Below are 22,745 nucleotides of genomic sequence, written 5' to 3' on the forward strand. Positions count from 1 at the left end.
TGCATTCGGTTACGCACACAGAGCCTCTACATGGGCCTCCGTGGCTCTGTTGGTCCGAGCGGCTGGACCGGTAATCTGGAAGGTTACAGGTTCGAGTGCCGGAGGTGCAATTTTTTTTCCATTTTACATACATGCAATCACGCCTGTATCCCATAAAGGGGTAGGCAGAGCACATGAACTACTCAAGTTTCAGTGCCACTCTTGGCAAAAAGAGGTTGAAAGAAAACTAAAATTGTGACATTGCAGTGACAGGTTGCCAGCCTCTCGCCTACGCCACAATTTTAACCCATATCCCACAGTCGGCTTCTACGACACCCACGGGAAGAAAGGGGGTGGTGAAATTCTAAACCCGGCACCACACGCCATTCCATTTTTCCATTTTACCTTTAATTAACCTCCGACGCAAAAACGACGGCGGGTGTTATAAGTTTGACGTGTCTGTCTGTCTGCCTGCCTATCTATCTGTCTGTGTGTGTCTGTCTGTGACATCGTAGCTCCCGAACGGATGAACCGATTTAGATTTACTTATTTTTGTTTGACAGCTGAATTAATCGGGAGTGTTCTAAAGCCATGTTCCATGAAAATCAGTCCACTTCCACTATGTCGGGGGTCTTTTCAAAATTTTAATTTTGTGGTCATTATTTAAAGATGTACCCTTCACCGGCCTTTTTCCTACCGTGGGTATCGTAGAAGTCGACTGTGGGAGGGGCAATTGTGCCAATCCAACCAATCACTGCGATGGTGCGATGAGCGATGTCACAATTTCGTATCCTTTCAACCATCATCATCATCATCATCATCTGAGGCATTACAGCCGCGGGTGGGCCTTAGCCTGGTCAAGCAGGTCTCTCCAGTCCGATCTATTTGTGGCCTTCCTTCTCCAACTTTTCACTCCTAGGGTCCTGATGTCCTGGTATACGCCGTCTAACCATCTGAGCTTGGGCTTGCCTCTACCTCTGCTGCCCTCCGGTCGGCCATCTAGAAGGCGTTTGGGTACTCTGGCCTCGTTCATTCTAATCACGTGTCCTGCCCATCGCAGGCGTCCGATTTTTATGGTCATAATGACGTTAGGCTCATTGTACATCCTTTCAACCGCCTATTGCTAATAGTAGCACTGAAACTTGAGTAGTTTATGCGCTCTGCCTACCTCTTTTTGGGAATACAGGCGTGAGTTTATGTATGTAAACCTCTCTTGCCTTCTGCAGACGCTCACGTATATGTATATATCGTAAAATGTTCCTCGCGCGCTTATCGCATGCATATGTAGTGTGCCCATAATCGATATCCGCACGTGTTCACCGAGAATATACAGAAGCGGCCGTATTCCAACAAGGTTTATACGATACAATCAGTGATACGATACAATCAGTGATACGATACCAATAAGAACCTTGCCGGCACTTTCGGTTTACTAACGACCCAGAAATCAGGCACAAACTTGTCAAAAGTGACGTTTCATCAACCAAAAAACTGTTGATCTTAAACCGATATCGTATCGCTGTATTATCTTAGAAGCTTTGTGCGAATGGTGCCGTAGCTGAATAATACATGAACATTGTAATGCACCACGAGACTCATTCAAGCGTTCGAAGTTTCGTTCCTTTTGGAAGTATAACGCATATCCAATTATCCACAGCGTTTATTAACAGCCAATAGGAAAATATCGACTAGACCTGAGCCAGAATAGGCAGAGGGACTGTTTTTTGCTGTAGTATATTAGTAAATAATTATGTTAGTAACCAAGTACTAAAGCATACGATACGACTGTTTTATGTGTTAAACGCATGTGATCACAGATGACAATCTGAGGCTTTCCTATTTTACTGGCCACGGTGTGTATTTTTTTGTTCAACGGAGCCGGGAAACGCAGCGGTCAAAGTACTAGTCAGTATTAGTAACATCATGAACCTTTGATGCGATGAGAATATCCACACTGGCACGCGCCCAGTCCGCATACATAATGTCACTCATTAGCCAACAACACGGGAAACGGGATATTGAATGTTCAGTCTTATTCGCGGGGAATTTTAAGGATTATTTTCCGTTTTTAATGGTAAGACGCAGATGCAGACGTTAAAATTACTTACGTTGCGTTGTACTATTGATTTTTAGTAAGGCACAGCGGGGTAAATCTCGACTAGGGGGGCAATTGTTACTGATCCATTTTTTCAATTATTACACTATGATGTTGAGTTGTACATGTATTCAGATTCACTGAACACGCCTACCATATACAACCGGTGGACACTCTATTTAATAATGTAAACATTGTAAAACATGGATAAATGGACCAGTTACATTTGCCCCCCAGTCGAGATTTGCCCCGCTGTACCTTAAGTATTCATAATGTATGCGTAATCTTATTAATCGTACAAATGTAGGTTAGGTACTATCCAAAATATTTTAGCGGGTTACTCAAGTCAAAATAACGCTCGACATGGAAATGGATCGTAAGATGTCGAGCGGTATTTCGAATATTTAAACATGAATAGGTAACCCGCTTAAAACGTTTTAAATATATTTGAGTCTCACGGGAGTTTGGAAAACTTGGAATAATCTTAAGGAAGTGATCGTTTTATGCGATTCACGCAGATTTGAATGCATGCGATGCGAACGAAATGTAGGAAAAATGACATAACGCTGCGCAGCGGCGCAGCGGTAAGCGCATTGTCAATACTCAGATCACATGTTTGATGTTGACCTCGTCTCTGCCTCAGCCGACAATGACATGTGATCTGAGACATTTCTTGAAACCATCGCAGGGAAACCGATGTAGTCCCGATAATACCTAGGTTTGCTCTTTGGGTCGAAGGTCAGAGGTCAGTTTCGTCTTAGTAAAACTAGGGAATTACTTGGAAGTAGATAGATACCAAAGCGTGCATCTGATCAGGTTGTTATGAGCCGCGGTAAAATGACGGGGCAGGGAGAAGAAAAATAAACTGGGTTAAAATATAATTCCATTATGTTCTGTATACTTATATGACGTGTAAAAGGTGTGTAAAAGTACCCCTGTGGCCTATTTGCTGAATAAATGATTCGTAATTTTTCTTAGTCTGAGTCAAATTATACTGGCCGGCTGATCTTCGCGTTGGGAAAGCTGTGTGAATGTGTCTGGCAGAGTAAAATAGACGGCGTCTGGCGCTACGTAATAACTACGGTGCGGGCGCGAACGAGTTTCCCGACTAGCGACCGCTGCTGAAACTCTCGGCTGAGTTTTAAACGACCCGTCTTGCAATAGGTAAAGTTTAAACTCACGTTTATAATCCTTGACTATTTCTCTCTCATTTTACCTAATAATATTTTTTGATTATACCTCTATGAAAAACCTGATATGTGACTTTTGTCAATAGGGTGCTGTTATTATGATGTATGCGGTGACAGCTCAGTATAGTACTTACGAGGAGATAGTTCTAATGAAATTCCACGACATGGCGCGTAGTCAGGCTTTAGTATCAAATTTTGATTGAATGCTTTGTATCGATTGGGTATTATAAAAGCAAAATGTTTTTTTTTATTATTATTATAAACTGGCCAGTGATTGACCTTAGTCGCACCTGAGTATGTATCATCTAAGTCAGGAGATTTTCATGCCAGTCCGTTGTTGCAAGAGCGAATTATAAATAACAAACAAGTAGACGCCCTAAAATTCAAATAAAAGTATTCACTTGTCTCAATTGTTCAATTGGTTTGGATTGAATGGGTTAGCCCTCAACCTCACTAAAACCCACGTCCTCCACTTCCACGTAGGAGGCCGAACACCAAGACCATTGAGCGTTCAAGCTGGCGGTGTAAACTTGGAGCAGGCAACGTTCACCACTTTTTTGGGTTTCGTGATTGATCAAAAACTAACATGGGCCAACCATATCGATCTGTTATGTAGCAAACTGGGTGGAGCATGCTTCGCACTAGGCCGTCTCGCGCGTGTCGTACCCCGAAATGTTGTGAGAGCGAGCTATTTTGCTACGATTCATTCGCTGTTGCAATACGGCACGGAAATATGGGGACGTGCGGCGGACTGGCAGCGCATTTTCAGGCTACAAAAGAGAGCCGTACGAGCAGTAGCGCAGGTGCCTCAAGACTCCTCAGCGAAACCTCACTTCAAAGAGTTAGGTATTCTCACATTGCCATCCATACTTATATACCAGATAGCGATCTACGTTCACAGTAACCTCTCGGAGTACAAAACACGCGCAGACGCCGGCCGCCCTTTACGGAACCCAAGCAGCCTTCTTCCGGTACAAAGAAGACTCGCGCGGTCGAACAAGGTCACGCATGTAATGGGCCCAACTATTTATAATAAGCTGCCCGACACAGTCACCTCAGCTACTTCTCTCTCTGGCTTTAAGTCAAAACTGAAACGTTGGCTTCTTGAGCACACGTTCTATAGTTATGAAGAATTTTTAAATAGTTAGTAACCTAATAAAGTATATATTAACCCATTTACAGTTAATAACTAAATTGTATAATGTTTATTATGTGACATGTTATATTATAAATATAATAAAGAATATGAATATGAATATGAATACTATCCAGTTAGTAGGAACATTGACATATTATTTTCTTGTTAGGAGAAGAAGAATGTAGGTACATAAATGCTTTAGCCGCGTTTCTCTCCTACTATTGATCCTCCTGCTTCTGAGGAAAGCCACGGTAGAAGAACTGACTCCTCATTTCTGCCGGGCCTAGAGTGTACAACTGTACACTAGTGTGCTGTGTCTACTAACTTGTATTATCCAGTGGCCTATTTCACTGACAATTCTCTGACTATTTCTGGGGCTGCATAATTTAGCGTTAATATTTCCTTGTTGAACAGGCCGTGAACGGCGAAGACTCGAAGAGTCACTGTCGGGGGACAAACACTTTGGTGAAACAGACCGCAGATAGTGTAAACGAGTGGTACCGCATAGAGCATGTGTCACATCAATGTGGGCTTGTCACGTGCGGTGTAATCTGTCCCGCGTTATGTAAGCCTCACGTTGATCGGCTGCTTGTTTATTAATATACCTACTGTATATCTATACCTACTGCAGCTACGAGTATGTGGGAGTGAATCGAGAAGATTATGGGGTTTTGTGATGCACATGCATAGAAATAGTATGTCCTTGGTCAATCACTTTCACCCATTAATAGTTCATTTTAGATTCCATAAACTCTCATATATTTCTTAAACCCTGGCGAGTGCTGCCTCTGCGTGCGTCCCATGATTCCCGTGACACACAAAAGCAGCATCCAGTCAGTTTAATGAAACAAATCTAAGAACCAATGCGATTGACAATATTTTGAACTACAATAATTATTGAGTTTTGAATGATTCACGGTTAAGTATTTTCATTAGACTTACTTTTTTTTTCGGGATATAGACCGTGGTTAGTTGATTACCGTTTTGATTTTTGTCGTGTTCCCGATATTTCAATCAAAAAGGTAATCACAGTCTACATAAGACACGTATCCCGGTCAATATATGTTTATATCAAATTGAGTCTACGGTTTACAATTCCACGAACGAACCTATAACTTTTCGCGACTTGGGAGTTAATAACCTAACCACAAAATTAAAATTTAGAAAAACCCCCGACCACGACATAGTAGACCGATTTTCATGAAACATGGCTAAGAACACTCGCGACTAACTCAGCTTTCAGACAAAAAAAAACTAAATTTAAATCGGTTTATCCGTTCGGGAGCTACGATGCCACAGACAGACAGACACACACAGACAGACAGACAGACAGACAGACACGTCAAACTTATAACACCGTCGTTTTTGCGTCGGGGGTTAAAAATAGAATCAGACGACCGGTCTTATCATTTCTAGTTTTACCTCCTTACAAACACTATATCGTCTGCCGAGATGATATCAAGGGTTCGCAGAATTCTCTAAATAAAATCTGGTGACGTTTGAGACATATCACGTTGGCAGCTATCGTTGGCACACGCTCTGTCTACATTATATGTCTAGCGCCGTGTATTAAAAGCTTTACGACGTTTACGACGCAGACGCATCAGTAGGGCACACATGATTGACGCTAGATGGCCTGCGATACATTATGCCTGTAGCTTGCATAACTGGCATGCCAGCCAGAGCCACATAAAAAAATACTGGTAAGTGGACTGGCATTCCAGTTGTGCAAGTGCCTTCGGCTACGTCGGCAGACTGCATAGACAGTGTTAGTGCGTTTTCACATTATCCGATCCGATATCGGATATTGGACCGATATCCTATAGGTACATTAAAGCCGCCATCTTTGATTTTTGCCTTTAACATCCTTCCTACATCCGATATTGGATCGGATAATGTGAAAACTCACATAGGGTCCCCTCACATCTAGCGTCTCGCGAGCGTAGCATCAGGCCAACTGTATGAAAAAAAAGACGCCGCGTCGACGTCTCGCGTGGGCTTTGCCCATACAGTTGGCCCGACGCTACGCTCGCGAGAAGCTAGATGTGGGGGGGGGCTTACCTAGAGCGAAAAGTCTATGGTACTAGAGTGAGCTACTATGCATATTATATTATATTTATGTTCAAAAGTGTGAGGGAAACCCAAACAACGCCAGTGTAATGTTATGATTATGATACGCTCGGTTTAATCTTAACCTTTGCATGACCTGGCGCTAAAATATACGTATGTACTCTAAACTAAAATAACACTTTATGCCAAAGAAATTAGAACTAATATTACACTAACAACTCACTACGTTACTGCCCCTTTAAACTAGAAAGCCGTAAGTCGTAAGCTAAATTTAATAAAATTTGCATCTTATTACTATCAAATTCAGTTCAAATTGCCGTGAGGTTGAACGCGATTTTATGATCTTTAGTTCCGCAGGTGTTGGCGCTAGGCGCGTGCCAAGTCTGACTTCATTTCTAAAAGGGCGTATCCCCCTATAAAATTTAGTATGTGTCAATCGCAAAGGCACGTGCTGTGGTCCGTATTCTGATATTACTAAAGGTTAAATTTGTGAAATTCGCGCACCAATGTCAATGACACATTATGTAGATAAGGTTTAGAATTCACGAAGGCGCGTCCTGTGATCCGTATTGCCACGTCAATAAAGTTTAGATTTGTCAAATCCGATGACGCGATGTGATACGACGTTTTGGTCTGTGGTTTTAGCTTTGCGTGGCGTGGGAGCGGACGGGCTTCCGGCATGCGCCGACACGTGGCTATAGACGTCCTTGGCGCCTAGCCAACGTCACAATTACTTACTCTTCGTAGCTATCTGTGGTAGCTAGCTCTCCCTGATTTTTTGCAGTGGTGCGACAGAGCCAGACTGCCTTTCGATCGCCACGTAGCGTCAAAGATTGTCACTTCGGGTAGACCGGCTGGTCTATAATGCTTGTAGCATTTCAAATTAGTTGGAACTTTAGTCACGGAGTAGAGTTCACGATTATTTCTTGCCATAAAATGTTTGAATGGGTTGAGACCGGATGGGTGCCAAGGAAGCCCTTTTGCGTAGTAGCAAAAGAGGATCGAGTGGCTATAAGTATATAGATAACTAGCTGTTGCCCGCGGCTTCGCTCGCGTTAGAAAGAGACAAAAAGTAGCCTGTGCCATAGTCTTCATCCCTTCAAATATTTCCACTTAAATTATCACGTCAGTTTGTCGCTCCGTTTTGCCGTGAAAGACGGACAAACAAACAGACACACACACATTCCCATTTATAATATTAGTATGGATTACTGTTAAAGTAAAATGTGTAGCCATAGTGCATAGACTGCCATATCTATCTATACACAGTATCTTGACACAGGCTCCTCAACCTCAATTTTAATAGTTTGGCCTATTTCCTTAACTTGATAGGTATGTGTGTTAAAATTATCACATATCGTCACTACTTTTAAAGTTTTAAAAAAAATCGTATCTTCGTCTGTCAATGAAATAGTTATTTGTTATACAAGGGGGCAAAGTTGTATTTTAACGCCGAGTGTGGAATTGAGAAACGAGCAAGTGAAAGGATTCTATAGTTGAACCACGAGCGAAGCGAGTGGTTCGAGAATAGAATCCTGAACTTGCGAGTTTTTTAACACACGAGAAGTAAAATACATTTGCACCCGAGTGTAACACAAAACTTTTCCCCTCACTATAGCGAGGAAACTACAACGCCAAAAATGCGTTTATCACTGCTTCCAGTAGTTCCACAGGTGGTAAATCATCTTTATTACCTGATTCACCTACTTTTATCAATTTTAAAGCAGTTAATTTGACTTTATTCAAGGTCAAATTACTTTACTCACTAGTGGATAAAATGCGTTTTTACCCGCTGGTATTAAAGGACAAAACACGTGTTTCCGAGCTAGTGAGGGGAAAAGAAAATTGTAGTAAATATGTATGGAATGCATATAGACTTACTGCGTTTTAACTTTGAGGAACAGCGTGAGATACGAGATTTTTTAAAAGTAGTGACGATATGAATGTTAGCGTCATTTTTCTATGGAAAATAAAGGTTTAGTTCCTAAAAAGTTTTTTTAAAAAGATCACGCCGAGAATTTACCAAAGGTCACGCCATCTAGGCGACCGTACATAGGTACATTTCTCTACATAGATGGTTCCCTACGTTTTTTTCTTAGACTTGTCTGTCCATATGATGTCTTTGCTTATCAGCATCATTATCACCCACCATCACCACCACAGATCGCCCTAATCAAATCAATCCAGTTTTAGCGCCTCCGTAGGCGGCGCGTGGGCGCCAGCGGCGCAGCCGATGCTATCGGGTGATGGATGTCTTTAATAGCTCCGATCCCACGCGTAAGTTACCCGCCCTGGTAATTATGACTTAGTCACTTCTCGTTTTAGATTAAATTTGGTGTGATAGGTGCCTAATCAAAAAGCGCTGGTGGCCTAGCGGTAAGAGCGTGTGTTAGATAAAATATCATAAACTTAATTTACTAGAATGTTGATAACCGGAAACATACTCTGTTTATTTGGATTTCGCATATGATTTTGTGACGTAATAAGTTATAAATAGTATTGAGATAAATCTAAAATGACTTTTCTGAAATTCTAACTGTAAAATAAGTAGTTTTAAGGAAATTACATGAATATTTAAAACCGGAAGTTATAACGATCAAGTGAATATTTAAAACCGGAAGTTGTAATGATCAAGTTGGTTCGATGAAGGTGGGGAGTTTAGCATAAAAAGGGGTTGTCCATCGGTGGAGGGGACATTCTTGCTCTGACCCTAGCTGACAATACAAGTCTTAAGGGCTAAACTCCGCACCTTCGTGTCCTACTTTGGAATTTTGGTTTATGTATAAAATTAATACATTGATTTTTGGTACATTAAAATAGTGCCTAATTTACTACGTGGTATTCTGGATTTATAATCTTGGAAGTGACAAAATAAATGTAAGTAAATATGAATAAATGTTTTTATTTTCTCAATTACTTTTCTTTTTATTTCGAATCGATTACCTACCTTTCTACCTAACAGCATAAGCACTGAAATAGATTTCCCTAAATATTCTTGGAAATGTTGCAATACAATTATTAGTTTAACTACCTTCACTTTAGTTATTTTAACGTATTTAACTTTAATTTAATACTTTCATATCTTTAACATTTTTTCTATCATCAGAAGTTGGATCGTTAAAGAAAAAAACAAGACCACGCCCCTAATACCTTTTTTTTTTGTTTGTTTTATGTTCACAAGCCATGGAGCAGTCCCCAATTTTGGAGTCCCTCGTGAAAGCTATTTGCGACGCAGTGACATCCAATCAGCGGCATGATGATGTCGCACTGCCGTTATTCGACCCCGAGAAGAACGACAACGGAGCTGAGGCATGGTGCAGATCAATCGAGAAGCTTGGTGCCGAAATGAAATGGAGCAGCATCCAGCAAGCAGCTAAAGCCGGTAAGGCCCTCAGGGGCTCTGCTTTATTATGGTTCGAGACTTGGGAGCCGGAGACCGAGCGGTCTTGGGAAGTTTTGCGTAAAGACATTATAGATTTATATCCTGAAAAAAAGAATTTGTCTGAAAGATTATCTAAAGCTGTCACGTATACTTCTGATTTAGCCGATACCTATTGTGAATACGCTAGGGAAAAGATCAGATTGCTACGTAACACAAAAGTAGCTTTTACGGAATCTCAACTGATAGAACTAGTATGTGGGGGTATAAGCGAGGTGAATGTGAGAATATCGAGTTTAAATAGTGCGGTAGGTTCAACTCAAGATTTGATAACATTACTTTCCTCTTATGAGAAGGTATCAAAAAAAGACCTGCAGAAAGTGTTTCACAATCGACAAATACAAATAATTTTAAACGCTTTAAATCAAATAATGAATTGCGCAAGGAGGAAAAAAATTGTTTTCTTTGTGGAAAGAATGGACACCTGATGAACCGCTGCCCTAAAAATATTCCTCAGTCCAATAATAAAGAATTGCCGAGTGAAAACATTCAAAGCACGAAGACTACTTGTTCGTTCTGTAACAAGGTTGGTCACTCGTTCGAAAAATGTTTTCATCGTGTGGCTTGTACAGTTTGCAAAAAAATGGGTCATTCTCCCGATAGATGTTTCCAGCGCTCTCAACAGCAAGCCAAAAACATGAATAGCGCTGAATCTGAACCAAAATGACTAGACAAGAAAATAACAAGAATTTGTATAAATGATACTATTGTTGAATCATTATTGGACTCTGGAGCTGATTGTAGTGTTATTAGAGAATCTGTGGCAAAACGTCTTGGGTGTTCCTTCTTACCTTGTTCTTTATATTATGACGGTGTAGGCAATGGTAAACTTCACGTGTTTGCTACTACTAAGGCGACAATTCGGACACGTGAAGTTTGCTTTGAACTGAAACTAAATATCGTTAAGGATGATGATCTTCATTATGACTGTTTAATCGGACGGGATGCGGTAGAGAATGGTGACGTAGCTATCGTAACAGATTCAACTGGCAGTGTTTTAGTACGAACTAGTAGTAATGAGATACAGCCCCAAATTTGCTTAATTGAAGATAATTCCAAAATAAATGATCTCTTATTGCGTCTGGAACACTTGGAAAAATCTTTGCAGAGTAGGGTAGTTGATATTTTTAAAAAATATCCTTCTATTTTTCCAACAGATGATTACATGAGCACAGTAAAAACGGGGCAACTAAATATTGGATTAAAAAGTGATAAAATAATTCATTATCGACCTTATCGAATGGCTCCGATTGAGAGGGAGAAGGTGCAAAATATTGTCAATGATTTACTACGTAAAAATATCATACGAGAAAGTGATTCTGAGTTTGCGAGCCCTGTATTATTGGTAAAAAAAGCTGACGGTAGTGATAGATTATGTGTTGACTATAGATCTTTGAACCAAATAATAGAAAAGGAACGGTACCCTCTTCCCCTCATCGAAGACCAGATAGATCGTCTGGGGAAAGCAAAATACTTTATATCAATTGATATGAAAAACGGTTTTTACCAAATACCTGTGGCACCGGAGGCCACAAAATATACCTCGTTTGTTACTAGCGACAATCAATATGAATTTTTAAAAATGCCTTTCGGAATCTGCAACGGACCCTCAGTTTTTCAAAAAGCCATAACTAAAGCAGTTAAAGACTTAAAATTTCTCTTGGTGTACATAGACGATCTTTTAATACCTTTTACTACTATTTCGGAAGGACTTGATTATTTAGACCAAACGCTTAAGGCCTTGAGTGATGCAGGTTTTACCATCAATATAAAAAAATGTAAATTTTTTGAAACTAGTATCGAATATTTTGGCAGAACAATATCACAACAAGGCGTTAAGCCGAGTCAAAAAAAGATATCTGCTTTAGTTAATTCACCTATCCCAACAAACATAAAACAGGTTAGGCAATTTATGGGCCTTGCAAGTTATTTTAGACGCTTTATTCCGGAGTTTGCGCATCGAACGGCTTGTATAACTAAACTACTACAGAATGACCAAACGTGGGAATGGGGATCAGAACAACAGGTGGCTCGTGATTATGTAATTGACCATTTGACAAAAGAACCTTTACTAACAATATTTAATCCCGAACTACCGACGGAATTGCATACCGATGCTAGTTCAATAGGTTATGGCGCGGTACTTCTACAAAAACATGACGGATTAAATAAAGTTATAGCCTATTTCAGTAAACGAACGAGCCCCTGTGAATCACGATACCATTCCTACGAGTTGGAAACTCTGGCTATATATAATGCATTGAAACATTTTCGCGTTTACCTTTTGGGGATAGAATTTAAAATAATTACCGATTGTAACGCAATAAAATCAACGTTTAATAAGAGAGACATATCACCACGAGTGGCGCGATGGTGGAGCTACATGCAGGACTTTTCGTTTGAAGTTGAGTACAGGAAAGGCCAGTACGTCAGTCATGTAGACTATTTTAGTCGAAACCCAGAATCAAATGAAAAGTCAGCTGCTATTTCCCAAACTTCAAACGAAAAGGCTGACACTACAAGAATTGAGTCTATTAATCTCATTAACTCGCCCCGTTCTTGGTTAGAGACTGCGCAAGATCAGGATTTAGAGACTCAGGCTTTAATCGAAAGAGTACGTTCAGGTGATTTAGATAATAATCAGTATATGGTTCAAAATAATATTTTATATTACAAAGCCGACCCCACGTCTGCGCCGAAATTGTATGTACCCAAAGGAAGTAGGTTGAGCATTCTACGATTGTTCCATGATGACAATTGCCACGTTGGTTCCGAAAAAACCCTTCAAAAAATATTTGAGTACTTTTGGTTTCCGGGTATATCTAAATTTGTAAAAAAATATATAGATCACTGTCGGATTTGTGTCGAAAAGAAAAGTCATTGTGGACCAAAACAAGGAATGCTACATCCGATAGATAAAACTCCCATACCCTTTCATACAGTTCACTTAGATTGCACTGGGCCATTCCCTTTATCTAGCAATGGCTACAAATATTTGCTAATAATAATTGATGGGTTCACTAAATATTGTATTTTGAAGCCGCTTAAAACAATGGGTGCTCACGAACTAGTTAATAAAGTTCGTGATACTGTTATTATGTTCGGAACACCTTCTTTAATCGTAACTGACCGAGGCACCAATTTTAATTCCCGGCCAATTCGAGAATTATTTGAAGAATGGCAAGTGAGGCATCATATGATTTCCACGGGGACCCCTCGTGGAAATGGGCAGGTTGAGCGTTATGTGGCTACAATTACTAACATGCTAAGTACCACTTGCGTTGACGTGTCAGATTGGCCGAACGTTTTAAGTAAAGTCCAACTTTCTTTGAACACTACAGTCCAAAAATCTACAGGATTTTCACCAATACGGTTACTTGTTGGCAGAAACTCTAACATCCCTACTGTGCAGGCTCGATTAGATGAGGTATTACACGATAACGATGAAATAATAGACGTCAGGGCTGACAGGTTATTAGCACAGCAGCGTTTGAAAATTGTAGCTAAAAATTCAAAGGAACGTTTTGATTCAACTCGCAGGGACAATATTCAGTATAATGTGGGAGATACTGTTTATGTTAGTCAGGACCATAGGCGACATAATAAGTTAAGTGCTAAATATAAAGGTCCTTACGAAATAATAAACATAGAGGATAATGACAGGTATTCATTAAGAGGTATTGGCTATTTAAGGAACATAACCGTAGCTAAAGATAAGTTGCGGCTATGGCCTGGTGAATTTGAAGAATACGTTTTAAATAATGAAATATGATATTCAATTATTATCGATGATGGTTGTATTTAAATTAATTATTATATGTATACGTTTTAATTAATGAAATATGATATTAAAATATTATTGATGATGGTTGTATTTATGAATTGTTATATGATTAAAAAGTGACTATTAAGATTATTATTTTGGCTGGTGCCCGGCATCACTGTCGCGGGTGATTAAGCTTCACCGACAGCGGGTGATGGCCGTACACAGTATGAAGTATAATTATTTACGATTATGAATTACATGTGAAGGATTGATTATGAAACAATAATACTTACCATGTGTGTGTGTGTGTGTATGTGTGTACATATGTGTACTTACATACATATATATTTGTGTGTGTACGTGTGTGTGCACATGTGTGTACAACTGTACATATGTATGTATACATACATTAGCTTTTAAAATATTGTGCATGTTCAGTACTATTTGTTGATACTTCGAGAACGAAGTATCTATCAGAATGGCCGTGTTAGATAAAATATCATAAACTTAATTTACTAGAATGTTGATAACCGGAAACATACTCTGTTTATTTGGATTTCGCATATGATTTTGTGACGTAATAAGTTATAAATAGTATTGAGATAAATCTAAAATGACTTTTCTGAAATTCTAACTGTAAAATAAGTAGTTTTAAGGAAATTACATGAATATTTAAAACCGGAAGTTATAACGATCAAGTGAATATTTAAAACCGGAAGTTGTAATGATCAAGTTGGTTCGATGAAGGTGGGGAGTTTAGCATAAAAAGGGGTTGTCCATCGGTGGAGGGGACATTCTTGCTCTGACCCTAGCTGACAATACAAGTCTTAAAGGCTAAACTCCGCACCTTCGTGTCCTACTTTGGAATTTTGGTTTATGTATAAAATTAATACATTGATTTTTGGTACATTAAAATAGTGCCTAATTTACTACGTGGTATTCTGGATTTATAATCTTGGAAGTGACAAAATAAATGTAAGTAAATATGAATAAATGTTTTTATTTTCTCAATTACTTTTCTTTTTATTTCGAATCGATTACCTACCTTTCTACCTAACAGCATAAGCACTGAAATAGATTTCCCTAAATATTCTTGGAAATGTTGCAATACAATTATTAGTTTAACTACCTTCACTTTAGTTATTTTAACGTATTTAACTTTAATTTAATACTTTCATATCTTTAACATTTTTTCTATCACGTGCAATTTTCGATCCGGAGGTCGCGGGTTCGAACCCCGGCTCGTACCAATGAGTTTTCGGAACTTAATGTGCGAAACGTCATTTGATATTTAAAATAATAATATATTTGACAGTCGCTTTTCGGTAAATGAAAACATCGTGAGGAAGCCGGACTAATTCCAATAAGGCCTCGGTTTCGTAATATAAAGAATATTTGCGATGAAAACACATTACACAGTTTACAAGTTTACATCTTCAGACGCTATCGCTATTAGCGACGTTTCTCATTTTAAAGAGTATAACACAAAGTATAATCATCATCCTCCTTGTGTTAGAAATGCCGCCTAATTTATACAAAACATGGATTAATCATATACCTTTTGTCTCATTATATTGATAATTCCTAATATCATGTAAGCGGAACGATGATGATTATGATGTATTTAAGCTAGATTCTGAACGTAACCCTAACTGACAGCTCTGTTCTCTGTGGTCGAGCTGTCAATTAGAAAAAGTCAGCCCGCGCGCGTTTTATGGGAGTCAGGACAGTCGAGCATTGTGTATTTATTTAACTTAATAAATGTATTAAACAAGACCTAGTGCGTTTTATTCTTTCACTTGCGTTATCCCGGCATTTGCCGCGGCTCATGGGAGCCTGGGGTCCGCTTTGACAACTAATCCCAAGATTTGGTGCAGGCACTAGTTTCACGAAAGCGACTGCCATCTGACCTTCCAACCCGAAGGGTAACTATGCCTTATTGGAATTAGTCTGGTTTCCTCACGATGTTTTTCCTTCACCGAAAAGCGACTGGCAAATATCAAATGACATTTCGCACATAAGTTCAGAAAACCTCGAGCCGGATTCGAACCCGCGACCTCCGGATCGAAAGTAGCACGCTGTTACCGCTAGGCCACCAGCACCAGCATAATACACAGTAAAATATGCAGTATGATAAAGAGTATTATCGTACCGTATCGTATGATCAAGATGTAGGGGTCATGGCGTAACTGCCTCCTTGGTACCCTTTAATCCTTGTACGCATTATAATTCGTCTACCGCACCATAGCTCGTAGTCGCGTAGGCGTAGACGCGCTCTCACTGCTCTCAGTTCTCACGACAATTATCTTACGCCTTCGCGCCTACGCATGACTCACCATAGTCTGCTACCGTGCACCGTTCGTAGATCTTATGGATCGATTCGGATTTTGGTCTTAGCTCCATCCTAGATCAAGATCCAAATGTGACTTGATGATTTTATTTTTATCGCAAAAGCATTCCAATATTATCCGATACGATATCGGGTGATTCGGGTGTTCCTAATATATGCACAATATTATCAAAAGCGTCATTTTTTTATACCGCATGTTGGCAAATAAGCATACGGCTCACCGTCCATCGTAAGCAGTCACCGTAAGCTTGCAACTCCAGGCCAATCTATCTCTATTGCTCTTGTGTATTGGCGCGACAGAGCCAGACCGCATTTCTGCGGCGTTTGGCGTCGCAGAAATACCACTCGGCTACGGGACCTGATGTGTCACTTGCGCGTTGCCTGCCCTTTAGAAATCTTTACACTCATTTTTTGAAGAACCCTTTCGAAGTCCCTGGATAGAGGCGGATTCAGATATTTATGAGAGTTTGGCCATCCTAATACTTCTATAAGTACTTATTCGAAGGCGGCTGTACGAATTTACAAGGAGTATTTCGTGCTCTCCGCATGTTATTCCACGCGCACGAAATGCGTGTTTCTAGTGTTACACGCACGCACGATCAGCGTGACGCGTTATTTTGCGCGCGTGTCCGTAAAATTAGCGTGGACAACACGTAGCTATACTTAGGTAGGTTGGGTAAAACAGTCATTGAGTGCCCGTGCCTACTAAGCCTGTGTCTTTATTATGCTCATGGAGCACAAAGTACTTTTCTCTATTGAAAAAAACAGGATATAAGTTACTAGAAGAGCCAAGAAACGCTGGCAGTAATATACTTCGATTACCGACAAGAACGATTTAATACTGAACTGACAAAGACCGTACAAAGAAGCGTACCCCTGAAATGTGCCTTTTAGGCTTAAAACTAGATGGCGCTGTTCGCAGCCTGGAAGTGGCCAAAATCATATTTTCCCCAAATATTTTTTCCTGTTTTTATGTTTTATAAGAACAAATGACATATTTCTTTGTTTTAAAATCATACACATTTTGAAAAAAATAAATTTGTAGGCATCATCAGTGTAGTTAATAGTATTTAATAGGTGGCGCTATAAAATCGAGGTACGATTCTTAGTATTAATTAAGTATGTAAATCCTATGTAAATAAGTCTTGGTATCAGTTACTAGAAGAGAGAATCCGGCACTAATATACTTCGATTACCGATAAATAATATAAATATCCCACGATATGCCTGAAATGACTCATAGCTCTCATCTTTCTTTATCTCAGCTCACTATAACATACAAAAATAAATAGATAGACATAGAGAGAGATAGAAATATTTATTTGCTTTCAAGTACACGTAAAATTTTACATAAAATGATAACATGGACCCTATTAGGGACGGTAAATATTACAAAATTAGTAACATATTTATTAAAAACCGAGCCGGCAACGTGTATGTAACACTTCCAGAGTTGCAGGCGTCCCTAAGTCCGTTTTCACATTATCCGATCCGATATCGGATGTAGGGCCAATATCCCAGCCGCCATCTTTGATTTTTGCCTTTGAAATTCTTCCGACATACATACAATATCGGATCGGATAATGTGAAAACGTACTAAGCCACGGACTCTGCTTATCATCCGTCGGTTTTTAACCCCCGACGCTATAACGACGGGGTGTTATAAGTTTGACGTGTCTGTCTGTCTGTCTGTCTGTCTGTCTGTCTGTCTGTTTGTTTGTCTGTCTGTGTGTGTGTCTGTCTGTGGCATCGTAGCTCCTGAACGGATGAACCGATTTCCATTTAGTTTTTTTATTTGAAAGCTGTGTTAGTCGGGAGTGATCTTAGCCATGTTTCATGAAAATCGGTCCACTAGGTCGCGGTCGGGGGTTTTTCAAAATTTTAATTTTGTGGTTAGGTTATTATTGTATGTTTGCCGCCGTAAATATAAAAAATCTCGACATACGAGTATCATAAAAATAACCTGTTCACTACAGCTGATAAGCAGGTACTTTCCTAATCTTATCAACAGCAACGCTTATTTAAACTCTTGCACGGTTGCACCTTCAGTAGCTATTTCTATTTGTATATGCCGAGGCATGAAATGCGTTAAAAGATAACATAACAGTCATAGATTATATTACGTTTTTAATAGCAGCTGCGGCAGGGTTTAAAAAGAAGTTTTTAAAGTGTTTAATTATACTTACGTGTTTTACGCGTTGATGTCTTTTTATAGGATATAATTAGCATGAAGATTGTTTTAATAATTTTGTAATATTTTTACATCATTATAATAAAAATGTGTAAAAAGCATTAAATGTGTACATACTAATCAAGCGCTGAACAACAAGTTACAGTGTTTTCCCAGTGTGCGCGGCGCAAGAGGGTTAACATCTTTCATATTCTTGGCTTGTGGAAGCATTTTTGAATTAGGTTTTTCAAACTGTGGGTAATCATTTGTACTGTAGTTGAGCCGCGGAGGCTACGAAGCGTTATTATTATTTAAAATAAAAAAGTAATAACTACTATCATCAGTTGGGTACCAAAGTTAAATTAATTTCCCATAAGAGTTTGTCATGAAAGGAGTAAAAAAACACTTCAGTTAGCATTACCACGGCTTAAAAGTTTTAAAATGAATCACGTAGAAAACTCATTATTTCCTGTTATGATTTTAGATACCTACACTAAAAACAATCAAATAAAAACACATCACTAGAAAAAACCTAAAGGGATTGCGGGCTGCAAGGTGTAGGTAGAAATTGAAAAATATAATAAGTGAATACCTATATAATCCGAAATAAAACAGTTTTTTTTTTAATAATTATTAGTACGAACTATAATAATTATTATGCATAATCTGTGGGTAGGTATCCGAAATGAAAAATATTAAATAACCGCGACTGAAAACCAACGTTGAACCAACCAACCATTACGTTGAAAACTCATAATTTCTGCTTTTCCACATCACTAAAATTCACAAAAAAAAGACAACACTATAAGAAAAACCGATTACGTGCAAAACGAAAAGATATATATATATAAAATAAAAAGAGTGTATTATAATAATATATAATATAATCATCCAAGAGTACCTAAATGCCAAAATGTTGCAAAATTTTCGTATACTAATACTAACTAGTCGGCATTAAAAAAAAACTTCTGTACGATACTGAAAAGCTATCACTTGGAAAACTCATAAGTTTTGCTTAAAATTTTCCAAAATAAAAAAAATCACACATATTATATTACAAATATATTAAAAATAATGTATAATCCTTCGAAAGTACCTACCGCAACAACCGAAAAAATTTTACCTACTGAAAAAAATCTCATACTAATTGGTCAAAATGAAAAACGTTAAACAATAAACTTCTGTTTAAGTATACTACTGGAAACCGATAACCTGAAAAACACATTTTTCCCGTTAGCCTAAAAATCACTAGAAAAAAAACTTACCCTCCTATTCTCCTTTTTCTCCGGCGCGGCCGGCTGCCCGACACCGGTAACCATTGTCACTCACTCACTGTGTCATCACCGCGTGCGATGCGCTGCGCGGTCGGCGCGCGACTGGCGGCCGGGCACGCGACGCGCGTGGCGACGCGACACGCGACCGGCACGGGCGTCTAATGCCTCATTTACATAGGTCATATAGGTGTGACGAGGTGGTTGTTCGAAGGGGTAAATAAATAAAATAGGTAGCCATGATATGAGTATTGCTGGTAGTGTTATAGGGCAAAGGTGCTACGAGTTAAATCTTCATTTAAAATTGCAATCAGCTAGTACACCTAGGGGTATACCGGCTGATGTTTGAATACGTTTTGGCTTAAACTAAAACGTAAGTTATTTAGTCTATTTTAACCCCCGACGCAAAAACGACGAGGTGTTATAAGTTTGACGTGTCTATCTGTCTGTCTGTCTCTTTGTGTGTGTGTCTATCTGTGGCATCGTAGCTCCCGAACGGATGAAGATTTAGTTATTTTTGTTTGAAAGCTGAATTATTCGGGATCGGGAGTGTTCTTAGAAGCCATGTTTCCTCCACTTAACCCTGTCGCTTACACTTTCCCATCAATTCGGATAAAATGTTTTCAAATCATCGCGCCATCTTCTTTTCAGTCAGTTTTATTTATTTCATACCTAAACAAGCAATTGTTGTGTATGCAAGTATTTGAAGTTCTCATTTGCGGAGGCGTACCTAAACGTAAAATCGATCTAGCTTGGACTCATCTCTGAGAAATTCTTACAATCGTTTATTGACCAATACTCTAGCAACAGTAGCACGACCCCGCCAACCCCGGACCTAGGGTTGTAAATAGAAAAAAAACCAAATGTTTTTTTTTTCAGAATTTTGAAAAAAACATGAAAAAAAACCGAGCACCATGGTTTTTTTTTCTATATATGGTTTTTTTTTCAGATGAACAAATAATACGACAATAACGGTTTTTCGTGAGTTGTAACGTGTTTCAATAACAATAACGTACATTTTAATTCAATTAACATTCAGTATACAAACGTTTATTGGGGAATTCCCGATGCTGCGTGTAGCGTGGAGAGGCGGTGGTGTTGCCAACAGTAAATAGTGATAACTACCAAGTACAGATTTCGTAAATGTTACTTTTATAAGACCAGAAATTAAAGTTATTTGATTAAATTCGTTTAAAAGTTAACATTAAGTCTAAAAAACCGTATAAAAGTATTAACTACTTTGCAAATTTTGAGATTTCGTACTTTAGAAAAAAAACATACTCTAGAAAAAAAACTGGTTTTTTTCACGGTTTTTTTTTTTCAAGCCAGAAAAAAAACCGTTTTTTGCAACTCTACCCGGACCACACAGGCGTAGCAGTTTAGAAACAAATTGCAATGACCTGAGTATTTGCGTTATTTGTTTAGTCTAAGGTGCAGCCAATCCACACCTAGGTTTAAACCACAGGTGTGGTGTGTGGTTTAATCTATAGCCAATCGTACGGAACGACCGGTGTGGTCGCACACTAAACGTGATTTTATCTAAATTGCAGTGAGTGTAGTCTCTATGGTGTAACCCGCGTGTAGCCAAACGGAACCTTCAAAGTGTATCTTCAATCTGTTACAACAGCTACCTACTGGAAACCTCAAATACATAGCTTATTAAGCAACTTTAAGGGGACCAAACCACGAAATAAAGTCTGTTTCATAAATTTTGGTTGCGTTGTCATGAATAACATTTCGATTTTTTCACGATTTCGGGGCTCCTCTTCCTCGGTTCCTCATGGATGAGGGTCGCGCACATAGGGTCGTTATTATGTGCACCAAAGCTCTCCATTCCGCACGGTCTTCTGCAGTCCTAATAATAGGCGCCTGATGTGTTCATCCCTGGCAGGTTGGTGGATGGCCACTGCATCCACCATGTCAACCTTAATATGTTTTCTAAGGTTGTCCGGCTCAAGGTTGATTTCGGGGGTTGATTTCCTACCTACCTAAAAAGTTGCATAGTATGATGAGGTTTTCAGTTAGGCCCACTTGCACCAACCACTTTACTCAGGATTAGTGGGCTTTCAACTGTCAAATTCCATATAAAATGGCGGGTTCAAGTGGCCCCTACTGGTTTAACACTCTGTATGAGTCTATGTACTCGTATACAGTAGGTATGGGTACATGTAGGACTGTAGTGTAGGTAGGTAGTAGGTATGCTATAGAACCACAGGTGTGTTGTACCCGCAACGTGACTTTATCTCCATAGCGGCGGCGCACGCGCTCACTATTTAAATGCTGACATCACCCGCAAAATTCCGAACGCTAGATGTGTTGTGTACTTGAGTCAAATATTAAAATGGACCAGTGTACACGCTGATGCATCGTGTTATGGTAAGTCCTACAAGCGATACTGTCCCGGGAATGCATTTGGCATTTTAAACGCGAATGGAGTCGGAACTGTAGGAAGAGACAGGGAATTAAGTATATTTGCTTACTGTTTATGCAAACAAACAAACAAGCAATACCTACCTACTTTATTTGCCGAGAGAGGGATCATCTACGCCACTTCAATTTCGCGTCGCAATCGCGCTGCATCGCGCCCTATCGCAACGCATTGTGTACTGACGCGTTGCGTCGCTTCGCTTCGCTTACCGGATAGTTTGATTCAACGATTATATAACTGCAGCTACATCCAACCATGAAGTCTACGCAGTTGCATCTATCCGCCTAACGCCGTGGTTGGTTTGCGTGAACGACGGGCACGCGACGGCGATGCGATGCGACGCGGCGCGACGAAATCAAACCGTCGATCTCCAATATAAGGGATATTACCAGGTTGATAATGAAAACTATTACTTGTAACACTTTTACTTTATTCGTTAATTACAAACATAATAACAACCAATTTACAATAAATATTTCAAGACTTCTTCACTGCAACTCGTCTGTACTCGAACTGGCCACTGTCACTGCATTGCCGCCATTTTTATAACAATCCAAGATGGCGGGAACCAGTGACTAGTATGAGTCAATTGATATTCTTTAAAACTTTCATCATAAATAACAGTAAAATAAAGCATAATATAAGGCATTAATAAATAATTACTCTTACACTATGGAAGTGTCTCAGGTAAGGGACGTCGACGGATGATAGACGATATGATGACGCGATCGTCATCCACGCAAACCACGGCGTACTGCATTGACACATCGCATAACTCGCATAAAGTATCTATTAATCAAATCGCTCTACTCGTTAAATCGAAAATCTTCATAAATGATAAGTACCTAG

The 22,745-nt window shown here is 39.3% G+C and overlaps 1 protein-coding gene across 1 annotated transcript in view; it reads right to left on the minus strand.

The window, feature by feature from the left end:
• The window catches only part of LOC125230490 (protein hairy), a 39,019-nt gene extending 19,464 nt beyond the window's left edge, over nucleotides 1-19,555 (minus strand). The window contains exon 1 of the mRNA XM_048135652.1: nucleotides 19,463-19,555. Coding sequence (XP_047991609.1) covers nucleotides 19,463-19,516 — 54 coding nt within the window. The 5' untranslated portion in view covers nucleotides 19,517-19,555. The remainder of the gene's footprint in view (nucleotides 1-19,462) is intronic.
• Nucleotides 19,556-22,745: the final 3,190 nt, after the last annotated feature.

This window comes from Leguminivora glycinivorella, chromosome 10 (assembly GCF_023078275.1).
Source record: "Leguminivora glycinivorella isolate SPB_JAAS2020 chromosome 10, LegGlyc_1.1, whole genome shotgun sequence".
In the NCBI taxonomy this organism is placed as follows: Eukaryota; Metazoa; Arthropoda; class Insecta; order Lepidoptera; family Tortricidae; genus Leguminivora; species Leguminivora glycinivorella.